The sequence below is a fragment of the Brachyistius frenatus genome, unplaced genomic scaffold (assembly GCF_029030835.1).
Source record: "Brachyistius frenatus isolate BFR_SWC_R1_liver_20210118 unplaced genomic scaffold, ASM2903083v1 Contig_201, whole genome shotgun sequence".
Lineage (NCBI taxonomy): Eukaryota > Metazoa > Chordata > Actinopteri > Embiotocidae > Brachyistius > Brachyistius frenatus.
Window position 1 is genome coordinate 326,042 of NW_027210800.1, and position 21,262 is coordinate 347,303.

Genomic DNA, 21,262 nt, shown 5'->3' on the forward strand with positions numbered 1-21,262 from the left:
CGACCCCAATTACATTGGTATTAAATGGATCCACGTAGTGGTGCAAATATTGAACAACTTTAAGTTCAAGATAAATTCATGGGAAAACTGGTCTCATGAGGTCTCATGATAGAAAAGGAATTGTGGCTTTACAAATCAAGAAGTCCTGACACGACATGCTTTGGACAACTGACATGACTTGGTTAAGCTTAAAGTGGCTAAAAATAGAAAGAAGCATTACTCCATCCGCATTGGATACTGAATTATAGATAGATAGATACTTTATGAATCCCCAAGGGGATTTTTTTTTTTGCTACAGCAGCATTATAGAAACAGGAAAGCAATAAAACAACAGTAAAAAGTATTAAATATAAAAATGCACAGTATATACAATAAATAGAATAAAATAAAATAGAATAATTAAATTAAAACTAACTAAACAATAGTGCAAAGTTTTTTTTTAAACATTTAAACAAACAAGAAAATCAGACAACAGTGTTATTGTTGTGTGATGGATTTTGCCAGAGGTGAGTTATTGTACAGTCTTATTGCAATTATACTGTCTCAATTAAAAGAGATTAAATGTCAAATAAATATTTGTGCTTCAGTTGACAAAGGGAAAGACAGATGAATGACTTTTAAATATATAGTATTGCAAAAATAAACACTATAATAACAAAGGAGATAGTACAGTTACGGAGGAGTATGACTAAAGCTTAGGTCTGTTGTTGCTTTTGCTGTTGAAGCATGTGAATATATCTTATTTTGTTTCTCCTCCCTGCAGCGTCTTTTACTCCTCACAGGGATATCGCAACTTCTGCATGAATCTCTGTCTGCTCAGCCTCTGGTCCGCACAAGCCCAAAGACAAATAACGTGACATAAATTGCAGACATTATGCAAAGACGACCTTGTGTCTGACCTCACTGTAGCGTGTGGCCTGTGACAGACGCATCGCTGCTGTATGTAATGTCAGACAGCCACAGTAAGAGGCCAGATGAACATAGTGACTGACACTGATGGGTGTCTCGCTCTCATTGTCATCGCGTCTCACTTCTCAGGCTGCTGAACTCACGCTCATTTACATTCAGCAGAGGTTTTTAAATTCCTACTGTCACACAGAATGCCATCTTTTCGTGAAAGCATGGAAATCAGAGTGGGAACACCCGCAGAATCCACAAATACTCATTGCCACTGTTAACCCGACCCTCCCAAAACATGAACACGCATGCACACTAACAGGACTAATGGCGAGCGCTGCTGTTGTTCCCGTTAAGCCTTTGTGACGTCTCTGCAGGATGACGGGAGAAGGAAGCAGAGCAGTAGAGATCCAGAAACCAGCTTTTACTGTCAAGTTGTTTCCTGTTTATGCCTTGATAATAAGCCACATATTCATCCCAGTGGATATATAATGACAAATCGAATGTTATGGATTGTGATCAGGGAGGATCATAATGATATCTGTCATAGCTCTTTCAGATTATGATGTAAGGTATGAGGCAGCCACAGTGAAGTACGGTGCTTTTTTCACATCTTGCAAAGCTTCCCTTCTCCGATCCATTCTGAATAGCTGTAAACAGTGAATGATTTATGAGCATGCAATAGCAGGAAGGGCTATCAGTTGCAGTTATTGTCCTCCAAGGCCCCTCTGAATAATGGTTGTCTCAGTGGTTGGACCCAGAGTCTGCTGGGCTCTGCTCAAAGATATTGACCAGCATGGATCAGGCTGTGGGGCCTGCATCCGAGTCCATTGACAGCAACGGCAGCGTTATCGAGTCTGCAGGAGAAGGTTTGTTGGTGCAATCATTTCAAACGCCAGGAGTGTCCCCAAGGGTGTCATTACTGAGGAGCCACGATACTTCCCTGAACCCACTCTAATAATGACATAATGTGGTATCCTCTGAAATTGTTCTGATGGCAACAATTTGAGATTGATTTGGTGCAGCGTTCGACCGTGAAATCGTCCGGGTATCATATCATCCGATATCAAACGCATACAGGATATTGGTATTCAAACCGCCGTACAGAAACAATGAAGATGTGTGAGGTACTTTACAAACAGAGTCTCCATTACATACCATGTCCAAAAGAGAAAATATCCCTCTCAGCACATTTGCTCTTCTTTACTTTATTTTTTTCTTTATAAAAAAACAAAAAATAAAAAACAACCGAGTCAGATCAGACCTGCACAATGTTCAAGAGAAATTTCGCACCATTTTTATTTACAGAATTGCTTCAGTCCAGCGATATTATTGAACGTCTAGTGGGAGCAGCTCTCCTGAGGTCGCTGCACTGCATCTTCAACTGGACCGCTGCAGTTTCTTTGAAGTCATTCTGCACAGAATTCACAAGCACTCTGTCAGAAGAGCTCTTAATTTAGTCTAAAAAGTTCAAGCAAGGACTCTCTGGAGTGATTTAAGAGCAACTCTGAGCAAGAAAAGGACAGAACTTAGTGAGGAGGAGTGGTCGACCACGTTGCATCCTTTTAAAAGATGTGACTAGCTGATCACAAATTGCCCTCTTTGTGATAATGTGCACAGAATGGACAGTGACATCCAGAGGAAATGAAATTAACGGCGTCCCAATATGAAGCTGTGAGAGTGCAGCTTTTGTTTGTGTGATTACTGCTGATGGCTGCAGTCCTCACTGCTCATTAGATCATTATTGCGTTGAGCGGGTGATGTGAGCGCGACTCGAATGAGATCGAACCACAAACATCATCCCTGCATGATATTATAATCATGATAATAATATGTAGCATTCTATTAACATGCTCTCAAGCGTTTAAAGAACGTTTTTCATACTTTGTTGTGCAACGTACTTCTGCAATTTTCTCTTCTGCTTACGGAAGTTGTAACGCTCTTAAAGGTCCTCCTCTCTGCTCCTAACAATGTTTCTCCTGAGGAACTCTCTTTTTGTAAATAACTTTTATCTTTACAAGGATCTTCTCTTAACTTTAAGGTGAAATTCTCAGAAAGCATCAGAATTCTAAGGATCTTCTTTTTTTTAGCGGTAGGAATGTCTCTGATTATGGTCCCAGACTGAGTTTCAGCTGATCGACATTATCCTGTAAGATTTCTTGATAATGACCAGCCTCCCTGGTCCAGAGTCATGATACTGCCTTCACCGTTGGGACGATGGCTTTTGTTGGCGTCCTGTTTCGGCCATATGTGGTGCTGCGTGTTCTTCTCAGACTTTTCAACCTTCATTTTTCAGCCCTTGGCCTTCAGCTTTAAACAAATGATCTCTTTTTCACGAGGTATTCTTCACATCAGATATTTCTTGTGAATAGCCAACTCAAAATGTTTGAGTGTTTTTTCTTTTAAGTCAAAGTAAGTCTTAATCATACCTGCGGTGCTGTTTTTTTATGATTGGACAACAAGTTTGATAACTACAAACATGTTTTTGTTAACCGGCAATCAGCTGTGTCTGTAGGTTTGTTCCATGACATCAACATAATATTTCAAACCTTCATTCATTGTGAATACTTCAATGATTTATTACTCCAGAAGGATATAGTGAATATTATGTCATTAATTAAAACAGATTGTGTTTGCTCATCCAGGTATTTGTAACTGAGATCACTTTTCTCACCAATTTAAGTAGAGAATTAGAAAATACTCCAAAACCTCTGGCTGTAGTTCAGTGTTTCAGTCGACGGAGCTTTATTAGGAAACAGCTGAAAACATGAGCAGTTTCACACCAGCTTATATAAAAAGGGCACACTTCTGTTTCCCAACCCGAGTGGTCTGTGATTGTTTTACACCAAAGAGCACTAAAAAGACAAAACAACATTATTGATCAGACTTTCTCTGACAAAGCATGCTGTAGTGACAATAACTGTTTTTAACTCAGACATTTCAAATCATTTGAAAATGACAGTTTACATAAATAACTGTTAGTTTCAATGTGTGTTATCACTTGATTGTCTTCGATGCACCTGAACATATGATTTGCTCACAACAGTGGTTATTTTCAACTTTTATTCTGAGCACCACAGTGCTGTGGTCCATATCTGTTACTGTTTTCAGCCCACACAAAAGAGGCATCAGAGGTACAAGTGCCACCTGACATGAGAGCTCTGATGTTACTACGGTTCATTGGGCTTGTTGGGACGGGATTAAATTGCATTCGAGACAGAAACGGTGTAGGTTGGATTTCTTTGGCACTTGTAGCAATTTGATGTCCCTCCGGGGCGTTCAGATGGGCCGAACACAAATTTGACAGCAGCGGCTCCCTGAAGCAAATCATGTTAAAGTGAGAACAGACTGTCAAGTTGTGTCACCTCGCTCCATCTTTCCCTCTTTCAAGCTTTCTGTCTGTTTTGTGGTTGACGGCGTCGCCTCTTTGTTCATCTCAACAATAAAGAATACATCACAGTCAAAGTGCACTGAGCTGCAACAGGCCTGAGCACTCGAAGTAAAGATAGATGTCATTGATTGATTTAATAAATAATCCTTTATCCAGCCTCACCCCACACCCAGGGTCCTTTAAGCTGCTGAGCCAACAGCTATGATAAACTGAATACGAATCAGCTGTTTGTGTCACGATTGGCGCTGCCAAAGATGTTTAAAGAATGCATTAATGATGATAAACTGAATGACATGTGGCACATTTCACCATTAGTCATTAGCAAAATGAGTCAATCAGTAACGATATGTCACAACTGATAATTGACACACATGCACAGAAGAACACCATCAATTGACGTTGATCTCCGAAAGTTTCCCCTTAAATGACTGTGACCCGGCGTCTGATCCCACCAGCCAATAAATCTGACCCATTTTTGGCAGTTTCCAAAATAATTATTTGTCCCCACCATCCATGATTAGCTTCTTCAGTTGCCATAATTAATCAAAGTTAACACTGGCAAAGCATTCAATATTCCTGATTTAACATAATGTAATTACTCATTTAGATCGCAGCGTGTACGAGCGTTTCTCCCTCAGATCTCAAGGTCAGAGCAGAATTTCGATCCATTGATTTGTGACTGCGGCGGACGTGTCATGAATATTAGGCTGCTTCTCTGCAGGGATTTTTCTCAACAGTTTTTCTGCCGTTATTTTGAATGTAGCACAAAACACAACATCTAAATGTTTCGTTTTCATCTTCCACTAGCGAGAGTCTCGTTCCAGAAGATTGCAACCCTCTTGATGTTTCGGTGCAGAGCTTGAACAGAATATACGATGCTGTGGATTCACTTCACTGCAAAGGATGGTTTCATTATCAGAATTCACTTTCCCTCGTATTATTATTATTTTTATTATTATTATTATTATTATTATTATTATTATTATTCATTTTCCACCTTTCTGCTCAGGATTTAGGACACAACAGCTTCTGTTGAAACTGCACCTTTGTCTGGAAGAGTTATTTCACTGGCAGCATGAAAGACAGGAAGTGTGAGATTCCCATCATCCCTTGCCTTGATATTGGCTGACAATGGAAGTGCATTAGTACCAATCAGAAACATTAGAGGAAATTTTCTGTGGCATGATTTGATAAAGGGCCAACGCATTCTCAAAACAGCCTCTCCTGATGATTACAGACGTCTCTGCAGGCAGGAACGGGTGCAGGAAGACACATTTTAAGCCTCAGCCAGTGTGCTGCTCTGTGATCTTGTCAGCTAAAAGCTTTACTAAGTTTCATTGCTCAGGGAATGGCAGAAGTTTTGGCTCAATTAACTAAATCTAATTTGCCACACAGGGAAAGAGTGTGTGGCTTAGGATGTTATTTTGTTGTAATTTTTCCAGTTGTGGAGGATATTATATGCACCGACTCTGTGACACAACTCATAACACACTCCTCATTTGTCCTTTCTAAATGTTTCATTTAGAGGACATTGCCTCAACCAGGCAATTCTTCTGCTAACTAAATGAGATTGTACCATTCTCCCACTTGTATCATCACACAAGGGTCATGTTGGTCATATTCTTTCACCCTAATGTTTGCAGCACTTTGGTGAAGAGTCCCAAGCAAACATTCAGCGTACCACAAATTCCATACAGAGCTCGTGCCATTGGACTTGTTCCCCGTGACGTCACATCCATCCGAATCCCACTTGTGGGACCCAGTAACTCTGTTTTCTTCTCTACCCACAGTTCTTACCGCCTGGATAAAATCAACAGTGACATGCGTAACTACATCACCAATTTTGCTGCAGACTTAAGGTGAATACAGGCTCCGCGTGTCTCCTTACCGCTCTCACGCTGCCATGTTGCAGTGGTCAGATGTCGGAGCCAGCTGGCTCGCTGCCCTGCTGACATACTCAATATGGACGCCTCGCAGAGCAAACACTCAAGACCAGTCAAAGAGAGGTCACCTGGGGCAATCTGCTCATACTGCCAAAGCACAAGTCAATGTTAAACACAATGTAGATATGATGTGATTCACTACTATACATCTATCAGCGTGATGGGACGTTATTTTCTTATACAGTGCTAAAAATAAAGTATCTTCTTCTTCCCCTGAACAGCTTCTTCACTTTTATAACTTCATTCACACTTAATCTATGGGTGTTTCTGCTGTGCGATGCCTTTGAATGTTTAGAAGGTTGATATTACTTTGCAAATACACCCGGCCTTGCTACAGCATCACAAGATGGATTGGGGAGACTTTTAATCACACTGGCATTTTCTCGCTGCCAAACAGCAGCGTTTATCTCTATAAAAAGCCCAGAAACTGCTTACTCATCCCTGCCTGCCATTACAAATAGATCTGGCGGAGGAAACCTAACCTCACTCTGGTATCGCGAAAGTGACTCACATAGTATTCTTTAGTTTACTTAAAGCACATTTCTTCCACTGCATCTTTCTGTTCATTTTCTCTCCAGCAGATTCCTTACCCAACATGGTTTTCTGAGCTTCTCGCTCGCCCTGCTGGGATAGCACATTTAATTGACCTGGCTGACACCGGGGGGCTCTTCGAACTGCTTGCTCACTAACTAGCTCCTGATTTGCATTTCATTCATTTCCAAGCATCGATTGGATGTTTCAGCACAACAGAAATCGAACTGCCTTTTTTTTCTTAAGGACAGCGATGATCACATCACTGTAGTGGAGGGAGAGACACAGAGAGAGCGAGCCTCCCCTCTTGAGAGACACAATGTCATAACAAGTCTCTCTCTCAAGTTCAGGTTGCCCAGATGAAACAAGCTGCCCTTAATGGCACTTAATTGTTTTTGTTATCATGTTATACCTGGAGCAACCAGTCAACTGGCTTTTTTATCAAGTTATATTTAATTGACTTGCTTCAGACAACATGTCCCTTTCTGTAATCCCATTTCCTGTCTGCTTCTTTCGTTCTCTTTGTGTTCAGTCAGAGCTACCACTTGCAAGCCACCAGGGACATGCATCCAAGCATTGCCCTGGATCCCTCTGCCAACTACAACTCGCCCAAGTTTCGCTCCAGGAACCAGAGCTATATGCGGGCCGTCAGCACCCTCAGTCAGGCTAGCTGTGTTAGCCAAGTGAGCCAGGTGAGTCTGCACCGTTCAGTTTGGAAAGATTTTTCCAATCTTACGTCGTACCCGGACAGAGTTTCTTACACTGGGGACTGCTGAGGAACCTGGAGGAGTTTCCAGCTTTCACCACCGAGTTCTTATTTTAAAACACCATTTAAAGAGCCTGTCCTAACTCATTTTACTGTCAATGCCATTCTTTTCTTTTAATATTGTCTTTAAAACCCAGGCATCCTTTTTTCTGACTTAATTTTAGTCACACTTATTTTATAAGGCAGTTGAGTGCACATTGTTTATCGGGATAAATAAAAGGACTTCAACAGCGGTTGTTGAGATATTCATCTCCTTCTTGAAAGCGAGGTGTATTGATTTGTTGGGAGTCTTAAAAGCTCAACTAAACTGACTAATTCCAAATCCCAGTGGAACAAGATGTTTATCTCTGATTCTTGATATTGCCGAATGGGAGTGGAAGTAAAACTGTCAAACAATTTTTACTCAGTAAACAACGATTGGGAACAAGTCAGTATCAAAGACTTTAAAAGATATGACTTACAACTGAATAGCTCTTGTCAACAACAACAAATATGTTCCAAAACACTCTCTGATACAGTATGGCCTCGAGATCATGAAAATGTACATCGTGCTGTTTGGTCCTGCAGTAAAAGGAACCAACCCACAGGTTATCATCTGGTGGGGAAATAGCTAGCAGGCAATATTCAAACACAAAAATATTTATCTTGTTGATTTCAGCAACAAGATTTGTTTTTATTCGTAGTGAAAATGACAAACACACTGTCAGCTTTTATAACCAACCAGTTAATTTTCCAGTAAAAAATATATCTCCACTGGCTTGACAATGTACAAAGTCTACTGATGGCATTTGTTTCTGGCAGATGAGTGAAACGGAAATAAATGGCCAGTTTGAGTCTGTGTGCGAGTCGGTGTTCAGCGAGGTGGAGTCTCAGGCCATGGAGGCTCTGGACCTGCCCGGCTGCTTCAGAACCCGGAGCCACAGCTACCTGCGAGCCATCCAGGCCGGCTACTCCCAAGACGATGACTGCATCCCCCCCTTGGCCTCCACAGTCACCTCCACCATCAGGGCTACCGCAGGTAAGGACGATCAGACTTCAAATTAAGTTGCATAATACAATACGTGACATCCTGGATGTTGGTATTATTGTTTGTTTAAGTTGTGACAAATTGTCACCAAAAGGTCACATGTGATGTTGATATGTGGTAATGGATGAATATGGTGAATCAGCTGGTTGTACTGTCAGACAGCTACGTATCTTTGCATGAATCACCCTTGTTTGTTTCCATTTTTTATGGAGGAATGAGTACCGTAGTTAACACTTGTGAGCTGCGCCAGTTCATCCTACTGTATTTTGTATACAGTGCTTCATCTGCTCATCCCCTGGATGCATCAGAGAGTAAAGCAATGAACCCTATTGAAAATCACAAATGTCTGAAATAAAAAATCAGGTCAGAATAAGGACATGACTGCTTTTTCCACAACATTTTGGAAACCTAACTTTCTTTATGGTGCCACATGGTGACAGTGAGTGTACAGCTCTGTTGGGCAAAGAAATGGTACATTTACCATATGCAGACTATACATTCTCTAAGCCCAGTTTACGCTGTGCTGCAAACACTTAAAAGTCTTCGCTCAAACACACAAGTTATTTTCTCCTGTTTTCCATGCGAGGAGATGCTATTACAGAGACTGGATAATGAATAATGTAAATCTGACAATGACTATACTGGTAACTGAATTGTCACACTGGTCAGTCATATATAACCCATATGTGAGCTTGTTATATAAATCTAAACCTTCTCCGCTGACACGTGCATTTATTACTGATACTTGAGCCTTGATTATAAATTGTAAGCTGCTGGTTTCAACAATTCCCGTGATTGCTGGATTCACAGAGGAAGGGATGCGTCCTTGTACAGATGAAGAATGTGGCAAGAAAAGAAGAAAGAGTGGCCGGACAAGAAGTCTGAGTGGATTCCACTTCCTCCCACAGTAGATTCATGTGTTAGCATCAGTTGGACTACAATAGGGAGAATTAGAGGTGTGGACATCTGGAGATGTGCTCATGATCAATTATTCATACCCATAAATGTTTGCTTACACTGCTTTCTCAGTAGACTTAAATATCTTAGCATTTTTAGGATGCCAAGTTTGGTGTGTGATGGATTTTGCCACTATTATGGAGCTATTAGTGCTTCGATTCAATTGGTCAAACTGGACCTCACATTTTCAATAGGGTTCATACTGTACTTCCTGACTGATGGGAAAAGGTTTGAAAGCTGTGCTCATCTTTGCCTCTTTTCACTGCACAAAGTTCATATTTCTTTACCTCAACTGAGAGCAGGAGAGCATGCAAGATTTATTCTAACCTCATTTATTAGAAGTATTGTCCATTCTCTGTGATGTGTGCCGGGAGCTAGAAGTTTCAGCTTTGTGCATTGAAAAGATGTGAAGAATGCATGCTACAAATTGAGGTTGAGAAGGCAGTGTAAACCATTAACGGAAATGAGTCAAAATGGGAGTGCTTTATCAATATCAGAGAGGTCTTCTCTGCTGTATTGTAAAATGATACTACATAGTTTTAAAATCTAGTATAAACAGTATTATACATCTGCGGTATACAGATGAACAAATTGGTGCAGTAATCATTAAGGTTAGCACCTTTCAGATATTATCTTATTTTGACTCATGGCATTCAGTGCATGACTTGATGTGAATGCTTTGTGGCAATAAAAAGCACATTTTCTCCAGCTGCTCACACCTGTGGCCGTATTACAGAAACATATTTACATTTGTCTTCCAGACAGAAATTATGTGCAGGAAGATACTTGTTTACCTGACCAGGCCAGTATACATGAGGAGTTGGCAGACACAGCCCCTTTGACTCATGATGATCTAGGCTGCCCCATCAGAAGAGACATGTTTTACCACGAAGATAACATGGGGGCTACAGCCAAACCTCTGTCTGGACCACCTGTTTCGCAAAGCCTCTTCAGATCTCCCAGATCTAGTGCCCCAGAACGGCCATCACCAAAAGCCATCCAGGCCAGTATCAAAGAGTCGGCTACCTTGGCTGCAGCTATCAGCATGCAGTGGAAGGAAGAGGTCACGGCCATGCGTCGAGAGTTAGCCGAACTCAGGAGGGACCTCTGTACGGAGCTACGTGCTTTCAACAGTAATTTCAACACGTTCACGCAGCATTACAACACTTGGTCTCCCCAGGGAGGCAGCACAGCGGCTGGAGCGGGGGCAGGTTTCGGCGGAGGGGTTGGGGCTGGTACAGGGACAGGAACGAGGGCAGGAGCAGGGCTGGGGGCAGGACGGCCTGGAACCTCTACGACAGATAGAGGCACTGGAGGAGTCAGAGAGAAGAAACCCCAGGTGTCTAAAGTGTCTGTGGGCACCCAGGCCAGAAGCAAAGTCCTGGTCAGGCAAAGCACAGCCGATGCAGCTGTCAACTGTCCAGAAGAGAAGGACGAAAAGAAAGGGTCCCGCCGAAGTCTACCAAAACAGCTCTCAATGGACCCCAGCATTCTCGCCTGTCCACAGTCAATGTATGTGGAAAGTGCCATACCACTTACTTTGGATCCAATACTTCCTGCATCTGTTAGAGCAGTTCAACCTGAGCTGTTCGACTTGACTGCTGTGCCCTCCACAGCTCAACCAGAACCAGAAATGCCAGACCATGCAATTGTGAGTTCATCTGAAATGGTCACGAATGAGCCAGTCAGCACTCATGGTGCAACGCCAATGTCACCAGAAACAGCTCTCGAGAGACCTCAGGATTCATTTACAGTAGAACAAGTAATGCCAGTCACTTCACAGCTCGTAAATATCAGCCCAGCTGATGAATCCCTTTCACATATTGAACCTTCTCACCCTGATAACATGAAATCCTCAAATTCAGAACCCATTGAAAGAGATAAGATACAGCTACCATATCCAGTCCCCGTCGTTACTGTGTCTCCACCAGAGGAACATGATTATGACATCATGTCAGATTCAGAGTTTCCAGATCCTGATACTGTAGACAAGCCAGATCCAGTCTGTCAAGGCTCTACTACAGTGTATTCGGGATTAGAAGATGCAGGTTCATCAGACCCAACAGAAGTACAAGAAAAAGCATCAAACTTACCCACAGTGTCTTCATCTACGCCTGTTAATCAAGGCCCACTCCCAGTCTGGGATTCTTCCACATTTGAGCCTGATACTGTTACACCAGGTATGTTAGAGACTGACATCATATATCCATCTATTGTGGTGTCAGAATACCTTGACACAGACTCTTCTGCCAGCCCAACGGACAGCGACAGTCCCGAGCCCATTATCACTCTTCCTGATTGTCCCTGTGACTTTCCACCAGAGCAAATGACATCAGTCTCGACCTTTGCTTCCAGTTTAGAAGACATTTTACCAAACATTGATCCAGAGTCCCAAGACTCAGAGTGGCCACCCCTTCCAGAACCAGTGGATACCACCCCTATATATCATGCCGATCTGGTCCACTTTGACTTAGTCATGCTGACTTCCCTAGATCAAGATGACCTTGATTCAGTGTTTATGGACCCTGAACCAGAACCTTTAGATCTGAGTGTTGACTCTTCATCTAATGCTGAGGATCTAGAACCACCCATGTATGAATCAGATTGTCAAAGTTCACCCCTACCATCTGTTGACCCAGCCACAACATGCTCCCCAGATGCTTCACAATCAGAGTTAACCTGTTTGGATCCAGCTATGGAGTATCACTTAGCTCACATGCCTCAGGATGTAGCCCGATTACATGAAGTCCTTCTACCACAGGTCACCGTCACGATATCCCCCCCGAGTTCAATATCACCTGATACATCTCTGGAAATGGACTTTGGACCAACAAGTCCAGCCGCAGATCTTCCTCCACCTGTGACAGCTCCATCACTACCAGATCTCCAAGACTCACCCTCAGTGGACCCGGCACTCCCGGAGTCAGATGATATTCGAGCAGAGACCCTGGAGTCAGATGATGTTCAAGTAGAGACCCTGGAGTCAGATGATGTTCAAGTAGAAACCCTGGAGTCAGATGATATTCGAGCAGAGACCCTGGAGTCAGATGATGTTCAAGTAGAAACCCTGGAGTCAGATGATATTCGAGCAGAGACCCTGGAATCAGATGATGTTCAAGGAGAGACCCTGGAGTCAGATGATGTTCAAGTAGAAACCCTGGAGTCAGATGATATTCGAGCAGAGACCCTGGAGTCAGATGATGTTCAAGTAGAAACCCTGGAGTCAGATGATATTCGAGCAGAGACCCTGGAGTCAGATGATGTTCAAGTAGAAACCCTGGAGTCAGATGATATTCGAGCAGAGACCCTGGAGTCAGATGATGTTCAAGTAGAGACCCTGGAGTCAGATGATGTTCAAGTAGAGACCCTGGAGTGTAATGCTGTATGTCAGGAGACTGTGGGACTTGTGGAGGAGGAGGTCCCAGGTAGTTTGGAGAGATCCACAAGCGAGCAGGCCTTTTTGTGGTACAGGTGGCAGAAAAGAGGCCAAGGACGAGACTCCATGCACCGGAGTGCCAGTGTGGAACTATGGAGCGGTAGATACGAGTACAATAGTGCAGAAATCACGTACGTGTCTCTCACTCTGTGAGCTCATACCTCATTCTCAGCAGACAAAATGTAGCTCAAAGTATATTTATAGCTTATGGTTGGTAGCTGCCAGTGCAATGCAGAGCCACGTGCCGATCTAAATGTCATGTGATCATGGGTATTCCAGCAAGGACTTCCTTCTACGCAAACCTGCAGTGGTATACCACGAAGAAAGACTGCATTGGTAGCAGCACAAGCGTATTTCATGGATCGCAACATACTGCAAGAATGTAATAAACCCTCTGTGGTGACAAATGTACTGAACTTCAAAAACATTCACTGGAAGCAGTATGAACTTGTCTGAAGCAGCTGTCACCACTGATGTGAATTATCATCCAGTGTACCGGTTTCACTCATTGGATACACAAGTCATGACTGTCATTACATCAAAAATGTTGTACACATCTATTTTAAGAGACTCCTTTAAGAGCTCTGGTGTAGACTATGGACAAGATGGCCTCATAAGAGGCCTCGACAATCCTTGCAGTGATGACAGAAACTTCTCTTTTCTTGACTTATTTTAAGCTCTTTGTGTATCACTCTAAAGTGGAGTGAAGTAAAACCTAGCAGTTATCATATAACTATAAATATATATTGTTTACTATGTGAGCTGTTGGATGGACTCTGTTATAAAAAAAAAAAGACATGATACTGTGGAATAATGTTTGCACAATCATAGATGAAGCAGGAATACTGTACTGCCACTGCTGTATGCAAAAGTTATGGTAAATTATATATTTTATTGGTAAGTGAAAAGAAGTAAATAGAACCCCTTCAGCAAACACATAAAAAATAAAGTTGTAAATTTGGGAAGTGCTAAAGTTTGGACACCCTTTGACTTGTAAGCTTTTCGAACATTATTAAGTATGTTTCATGCGCACTAGTATCCTGGTTATGATTAGAGTTTTGGAGTAACGTTTGCCTACGTAAGGTTATGGCAATATACGCAGTGCAGCTTTTGCCCTTTGGTTAATGATTAGAAAGTAAATTAGGCACACTCAAAGGCACCGATGCATTTCATTTATTAACACCATAATATCAGTGATGTTTGGAGCACATTGCCCTTCATCAGTTTTCTTAATAAATAAATTGTATTTGGGGTTGTAAGTGTGCTTAATTTACTTGTGCTCACTCATCAACATTGTTCCAGTACCTGATTTCACTATATTGGATGAGTGTTCTTTGTTCATTTTGACATTTAATTAATGTCCGTGTTTTTGTTTGGCCCTTCGTCTTATATCATCGAACCGCTTCCAACCTGGGGCAGCTGTTCTCGAAATCCTAGGGGAAGAGATATTTATAATATTAATTACCTCTTCCCAAACCAATTTAACATCATGAGCTCATGGAGGCCAACTCGTAGTACCATGAATTCAGTGATTACGAGCCTGAACCTTTTAGACGAGCGGGTCAGTTTCCTCCTGTGTAAAGTTTAGATGGCCACAGCACTTTTAAAGGGAATGAGAGGGGCTGATTTGATTGGCCATGATTAAAGTCGACCTGCGCTTGCATTGCACCTAGATTCATGAAAATACAGCCCCGAAGGACAAGTATGGCAGGTCAAGAACTGTCATCAGGGAAAGTATGGAACAGGGGTGTCCAAACTTTTGCATATAAATGTAATTTGTTGAAAAATAACTGTCGTCATTTACACTCTAAAATATAATTACAAACCAGTACAGTTACAGTATGTAGCCTTTTTATTGACACAATCTCATCTTACCTACATGCACATAGACTTTGCTGTCAAACACACAGCAAATATCTCTGTGTATATCGACTGTAATTTATTAAAAAAAAACAACACTATAAAACATTCAATTTGTCTGATAATCTGATTATAGAAATAATAGGCTTTGTTGAGAGATAATATTGTATTTTATTACCATAAAATATCATTTTAACGCTCAGGAATCAAAGACTGAGAATGTAATACCACTGGAACATAAGTGTGATGACACGTGGAATTGTGTTACCTCCTCGAAAGAGGTGTGCATCATTGTGTGGCTATTTTTTAATATATGTGACACTGAATGATGTGAAAATAATGTTGTAATGATGCATGACAGATGGCCTCCATGTTTTGTGCATTTCATATACTGTGCCTCACTGTAAATAGTTAGTTCTACTCATAGTTTCATTTTGATATTCAGTGCCGTGAAAGGAGCCCACGTACCACCGAAGATGCAGAATACTGTTACCAGCAGCTAAAAAGCCAGAAAAATCACAAGATGTATCTGCGCTATCTGTCCAATTAATGGGCTCTATATGGAATCGCCCACTGTGGAAGTCTGTGCTCTAATAAAGTGCACTGGAACAAAAAGAATCTTTCAGCAGAGCATCAGTGAGCTGGCACAAAATGATTTTCCTGAGTGTTGTTTTGAATTGAATATGCACTTTATGAAAGTTTGCTAAATTGGCTGAATCCGAGAGGTTTTCAAAGAGGTGGGAAGTTAATTAGGTTCTATTGTTGTATTCAGATTTTCCCATTTCGCTGACATAAAACACTGCACAGTTTTTTTCTCTCTGGGCGTCTCACATGGTCAACTCTTCCTTTGCAAAAATGGGATCCTAAAATAGTACACAATTTAAGCTACACTGCAGTGACTTTATGTTTATTCGTTATGTGTTATCTGAAAATAAAGTGCTTCGGGATTCAGTAATGAAATGAAAGATAATGGCATGAAATAACAGGCCTTTTTTGGACTATAAGCTGTGGAGCAGAGGCAGGTCTGAGTTATGCGCTGGGAGGGAGCACATGTAGGTGTGGCCAACTTGTTGGGTAATTTGGTGAAAACTAACACAGCTGAAGGAGGAAGCAAAAAGTTATGCACTGCAGATGTTGGTGTTTTTTATTAGTTAAGAAAACTGACAAACTATAGAGGGAAATAGTGTCCTTCTAAATAAATTATTAAATGATTAAACATTAGAAAATGAATCAGTTGATGTACAAAGTTTTCGCTGGGTTAAAAAGTGCCAAAGAATTTTACTTTTAAAATCCCTAAACTCAAACACGTATTCAGTATGACAGAAAAATGAGCATGTACTCAGTCACCATTCAGACTATATTATTATTATTATATTATTATTATATATTACTCATAGGTGAATAGTTAGTTCACGCACTATTGCAGATGCAGATCAACTGCAACTATTTTAATGAGGAGCAGTTCCAGGTCAATATTAAAACCATGGTGGGACCAGGCTATGAGCATGTCAGATGATTCATGATGGCCACTTGACATAAACTTGGTTGCACAAAAAGAACCACTGAAGATGCTTGATTGTACTAACATGAAAACATGAAAAAAAGCTAAATTGCAGCAGGAAATGAACAGTATTGTACAAATGTTGGTTGTTCCTGTGTTGTATGATCTCTGCACCAAAACTGACTTCATCCCTCTCTGATCGAGGTGCTCTGCTGAATCACAGGATTTTTTTTTATTTTAGACCCACATGGCGATGTTCCAATCAAGTGAAGGTATTTTTTTTTTATGGCCATGGTGTTTTGTTTTTGTTATTGTTATTTTACCCAAAAAGTACACAGATTCCACTGTGCAAGCTGATCCTTGTAGCCTGCAGTCTCTCCCTGGATCCAATCTGAGTATGTCTTTTGTAATGTTATTAGATTGTACTGTGTGTTTGGGCAAATATGCAGAGTCTTCTGAATATACCCCGACTCCCTTGTTTTCAGGTATCCAGTTCTGCCTCCCCTCCACCTGCAGCATTGATTGGACTCCTCAGCAAACCCCAGGTAAACCTCCTACCTGGGGCCTTCTCTGTTGCTCCATTTCAAAGTGCCAGATATTATTTCAACAAAACATGATCTGTCCTGTGGCCAGTTTCTGTTTGTGGATCAAGTAGAGAGAAAAATGTTTTTTATCTGAAAATCCTCTCTGAATAATGTTAAGATTCACATTCACAGCCAAAGAAAGCAAACTTGAACTTTATTAAAGCCAACTGTAGGAATAATGAAGTATTAGTTACCATGGAGTAAACAGGCTATTTTATATTATATAAAATAGAAAGTGATTCATTCACACTTAAAGACTAATCTCTTGGTGATGATACAACGTGACCATTTGTCAGCGTCTTATTTGAGTTATTCGAGTTCACCTGCATTTTATTCATTGATGTACTGAAGCACTTGTTCCTGTTATTGCTAGATTGACTAGAAGATGCATTTGCTCTCCAACACTCTGCACCAGCCTGCTTTTGTGATTGAGAGCGACGGTAGTCCTGACAGACCTAATTGTTGAGAGTGCTTTCTCCGCTGACATATTTACGATTGCGTCACTTTCTGAAAACCTGCTTTCCAACATATTGTTAGCTTCCATTGGGTATTTTAGTGAGAAGCCAATTTGTTTTCATGAAGGGTGACGTTAAAAACAGTGACATGCAGCTAACTGCTTGACGTGGTGTCTACATTACCGACTGCAGCAGCCATTATTTAAATACAAACTTGACCGTGTGACTTTCATAAGCAGTAGAGCAACATCAGAGACGTGGTAGACAAGTGGAAAGAATGCCTTGATGCTCCTATCGAGAGGAGACCATGAGAGGACTTTATTTGGAGGAGTTTTATTTCTTGCAAACAGCGTTTTTGTCCTCAGTGATCCATCACAGCGCTCTGAACACTCAAACGTTCACAAACCATCCAGGGATGGTTAAGTATAACTTTGAGTGATGACTCACCCAGTCTACTTTTTGGTATCTGTTGTTGGCTATTTTTATATAGATTGCTTTATTGTTTCTGTCTGCGACTGTGATAGCGCCAATAATGGAGCCCACCATCCATCTTGCTCCCCCTCCTTCCTCTCCCTCCCTCTAGATCATTTGCATATCCTTAAAAGCCTGCTGCAAAACAAACTGCTGCGTTTCCTTTGCAGTGATACATCCAATCGGGGAGAAAGACTCTTAATGATGTGTCACTCAACCCCCTCACCCTACCCCCACCATCCACCCCCTCCCTCCAAAGCCCCACGCCCATGTTAGCATACACGCCAGGTCTGATAGATAGAGAGGTCCTAACAGAGATGGAGTGGTTGAATCACTGCCTTTGTGTCTCACGTTAATCAGCCGGCTCCCACAGTGCTAGTTGTGTGTGTGTGTGTGTGTGTGTGTGTGTGTGTGTGTGTGTGTGTGTGTGTGTGTGTGTGTGTGTGTGTGTGTGTGTGTGTGTGTGTGTGTGTGTGTGCATTTAAGAGAGAGAGAAAGAGATTAAATGCTATTGACACTGAATATATTTCGCTGTCTCTGAAGCTGCTTTCATCGATGACATGCTTCTTTTAAATTGTGCTCCTGTTGAAACATCCTCCATTCAAGGACATCTTTTACTTCATCTTGCCGTCATGTTCAGCACATTGACATCTATATAGATGCCGAATGGCTTTATATCCAAATGATTATTCTCGTTATGTTCTCGGATGCTACAGGATATGCTGTTCTGTTGTTTGCTTGTATCACACAAAGACCCAGAAACCAGAAACTCCTGCATGTTGAATTACTGCCCCGTCCTAGTAGTAGTTTGTACAGTTGTATATATACCGCATCCGTGTTTTTACTCTCTGTCATGTGTGCTCTGCTTGGAGAGTTTTAAAACTTGATTTTAACATAACACAAGATTCGGTTTTAATGCAGGATCCATTTTGATTTCATACTGAACTGCAGTGGTATGAATATGTAACTAGATTAATTACATTAGATAGAAGCATTGTTAGCCTGTGGCCTCTGGGGCTCTTGGAGTTTTGGGTCCAGGGTGGTGATCCAGCCTCAGTTGGTTATCTCACTGGTTTGCTAATTGTCCATAAAGATCTGTTAAACACGAGGACGGTGTAAAAAAATGCATGTAATATAAGTGATGAAGTTCATTCATGGCCCGCCCACTTGTCCTGGTTATGAGTTCAGTCCGAGGCTTGAACAGGCTGCGTTGTGAGGGAGTGAGTGAGGGAGTGAGGGAGTGAGGAAGTGAGGGAGTGAGCGAGTGAGCAAGTGAGGGAGTGAGCGAGTGAGCGAGTGAGCAAGTGAGGGAGTGAGTGGACTTGCTGCGTTCACTTCATCTAAATGCTGAGTAATACTGCCGCTGCCAAGATGGGAGCAAGAATTATGACTCCCCTCTCTACGACTGGCTGGCTGATAATGGCTCTATTTTGGTCCTCCTGCTGAATCATGCCCCGTTGAATGGGTCATCTCTTCCCTCCCTCGATCTCACTACACTCCCTGATTTATCCTTGCTCTCTCTCTCTCTCTCTCTCTCTCTCTCTCTCTCACACACACACACACACACACACACACACACACACACACACACACACACACACACACACACACACACACACACACACACACACACACACACTCTCTCTCTTTCACCCTGTCTGTCTGCAGAGATTCACTCTCGCTCCTGTTTCCTCTCTTATGTCTACATTTCTGTTTTCTCTCTCCCCATCTTTCTCCTTCCTCTGACATGCATGTTTTCATGGGCGAGTAGTTCATTTTGTGAATGGACAGCTGTGTGAATCATTAAGTCCCCAGAGCAGAAGGCTCTTCATAGAGCTGACATCTCTTTCTATTTATGAACACAGACAAAATATGGGTGAAAAAGAGGCCAAAAGGTGTTGCAGGTTTGAGGTTAAGCACGGGGTTATTATTTTTATTTGATCATAAATTAAGCTCTTTCTAGAAAAAAACAAAAAAAGCATGAAAGAAAAAAAAGAAACAAATATTTCTCTTGTTTCACACAAGAATGTGTTTGTTCTGTAATTGTGTTGTTCATGCTGCGGTGTAATTAGGGTGAGATGCTATTAATTCTACGCCACAGTTTTTGTTGGTCTGCGTGAAGGGTGCAGCTCATTAGAACCCAAAATAGATCCGATTTTGTTCTCACAAGGATTCCTTTAATTGCTTTGTGTGATATAAGTGTTTGTAAGACAAACAAAGAAACACAGAGTTCAGCAGACTTCGCCTCTTCGTCAAGGAAACCGATGACCCATAACTTAACCTGCTGCATGACTCAGTCTTCTTCCTCTTTGCCTTCTTTCTCTGTTCTCGTCTTGGCTCTGAGGTACCTGGCACTCTGAAGCTTTGATCAGAACATATGAAACATGGCTCGGGCTCCACAATCAGAGAGCTTTTCTCTCAAAGCCTCGTTCATGACCCATTCCTCAGTCCATCTCCCTCTCTGGATTAAATCCATATTCTCATTTGCACTTGAAAGAAAGTAATCCCCCTTCTTTCTGTCATGAAATGGACAGAATAAGAAGATGAGAGTTGTCAGCCTTCCTGGAGCAGGATCCTCCACACATGAGTACTGTTGAATAAATGTCTGGTTTTCTACTATCATCCACGAGCGCCTCACGTCACCAAGGCTTTGATGTTTTCTCTTACTCGCTCAACGTACTTAAAAACATACATTCACAAGCTTTGAGTGTTGCCCACAGTCCCAACCATCCCCCTCCCTATCGGATCATAAGAGGTTTCTGCACTCAGAGAGGTGAAACACTTCTTTAACTCAAAGTAGGTCCTCAGCCACGAGCTTTTAATCAATAAGATGATCGGCAACAACAGAAAAGTACAAATATAGAACTGACCTCAAAAGGTTTGCTGTAAGTTATGTTTACGCTGTTGTGAGACAAATGGTGCAGCTGCCTAAATGTCCCATAATAATCTACATGATATATTAGCTCAACACGCGCAAACGAGGTCCTTAAGTAATAAAAGTAAGTTAATTAGGCAATAATATTAATTGCTAATATATCATCTCTTCGCAGTCATTTTGTCATGTAAAAAATGTGTAGAAATTTATGATGTGCATCATGTCTCCATACAGGCACCATGTAAATCCCAGCAGCTTTATCAGCTGATTGAATGTTAGCTGGGTAGTTAGTTCGTAACTGAACAATGAAAAAACTATTACGAGGAAAATAGTCTTCAGTAATCTGCTGGTTCAGATAGAAGTTTCAAGGATGGTTCTCGTGATAGCCCATATTTTTCTTATTGTCAATGTTTCTCTGTGTTGCTTAAATCCTGTATAGATTATTCCTTCAGTTTATGATTGCAATCATTTTAAAGGAGATATTGTGGCTTTGTTAACAAGGTTGGGAATTGAATGAAGATTTACTTTTCATCTTTTACAGGATGTAGTCTGGTTTTTGGTGAATAAA

At 41.5% G+C, this 21,262-nt stretch overlaps 1 protein-coding gene across 6 annotated transcripts in view; it reads left to right on the forward strand.

Moving 5' to 3' along the window:
• dlgap2a (discs, large (Drosophila) homolog-associated protein 2a) overlaps positions 1 to 21,262 on the forward strand; it is a 133,295-nt gene that overhangs the window by 100,587 nt on the left and 11,446 nt on the right. For 4 of the 6 annotated variants that reach the window (XM_069718893.1, XM_069718897.1, XM_069718898.1 and 1 more), the window contains 4 exons: positions 6,079 to 6,147; positions 7,295 to 7,454; positions 8,330 to 8,546; positions 16,795 to 16,854. In XM_069718893.1, the coding sequence (XP_069574994.1) occupies positions 6,079 to 6,147; positions 7,295 to 7,454; positions 8,330 to 8,546; positions 16,795 to 16,854 (506 nt within the window). The remainder of the gene's footprint in view (positions 1 to 6,078; positions 6,148 to 7,294; positions 7,455 to 8,329; positions 8,547 to 16,794; positions 16,855 to 21,262) is intronic. The other 2 variants (XM_069718894.1, XM_069718896.1) reach the window with 2 other exon arrangements.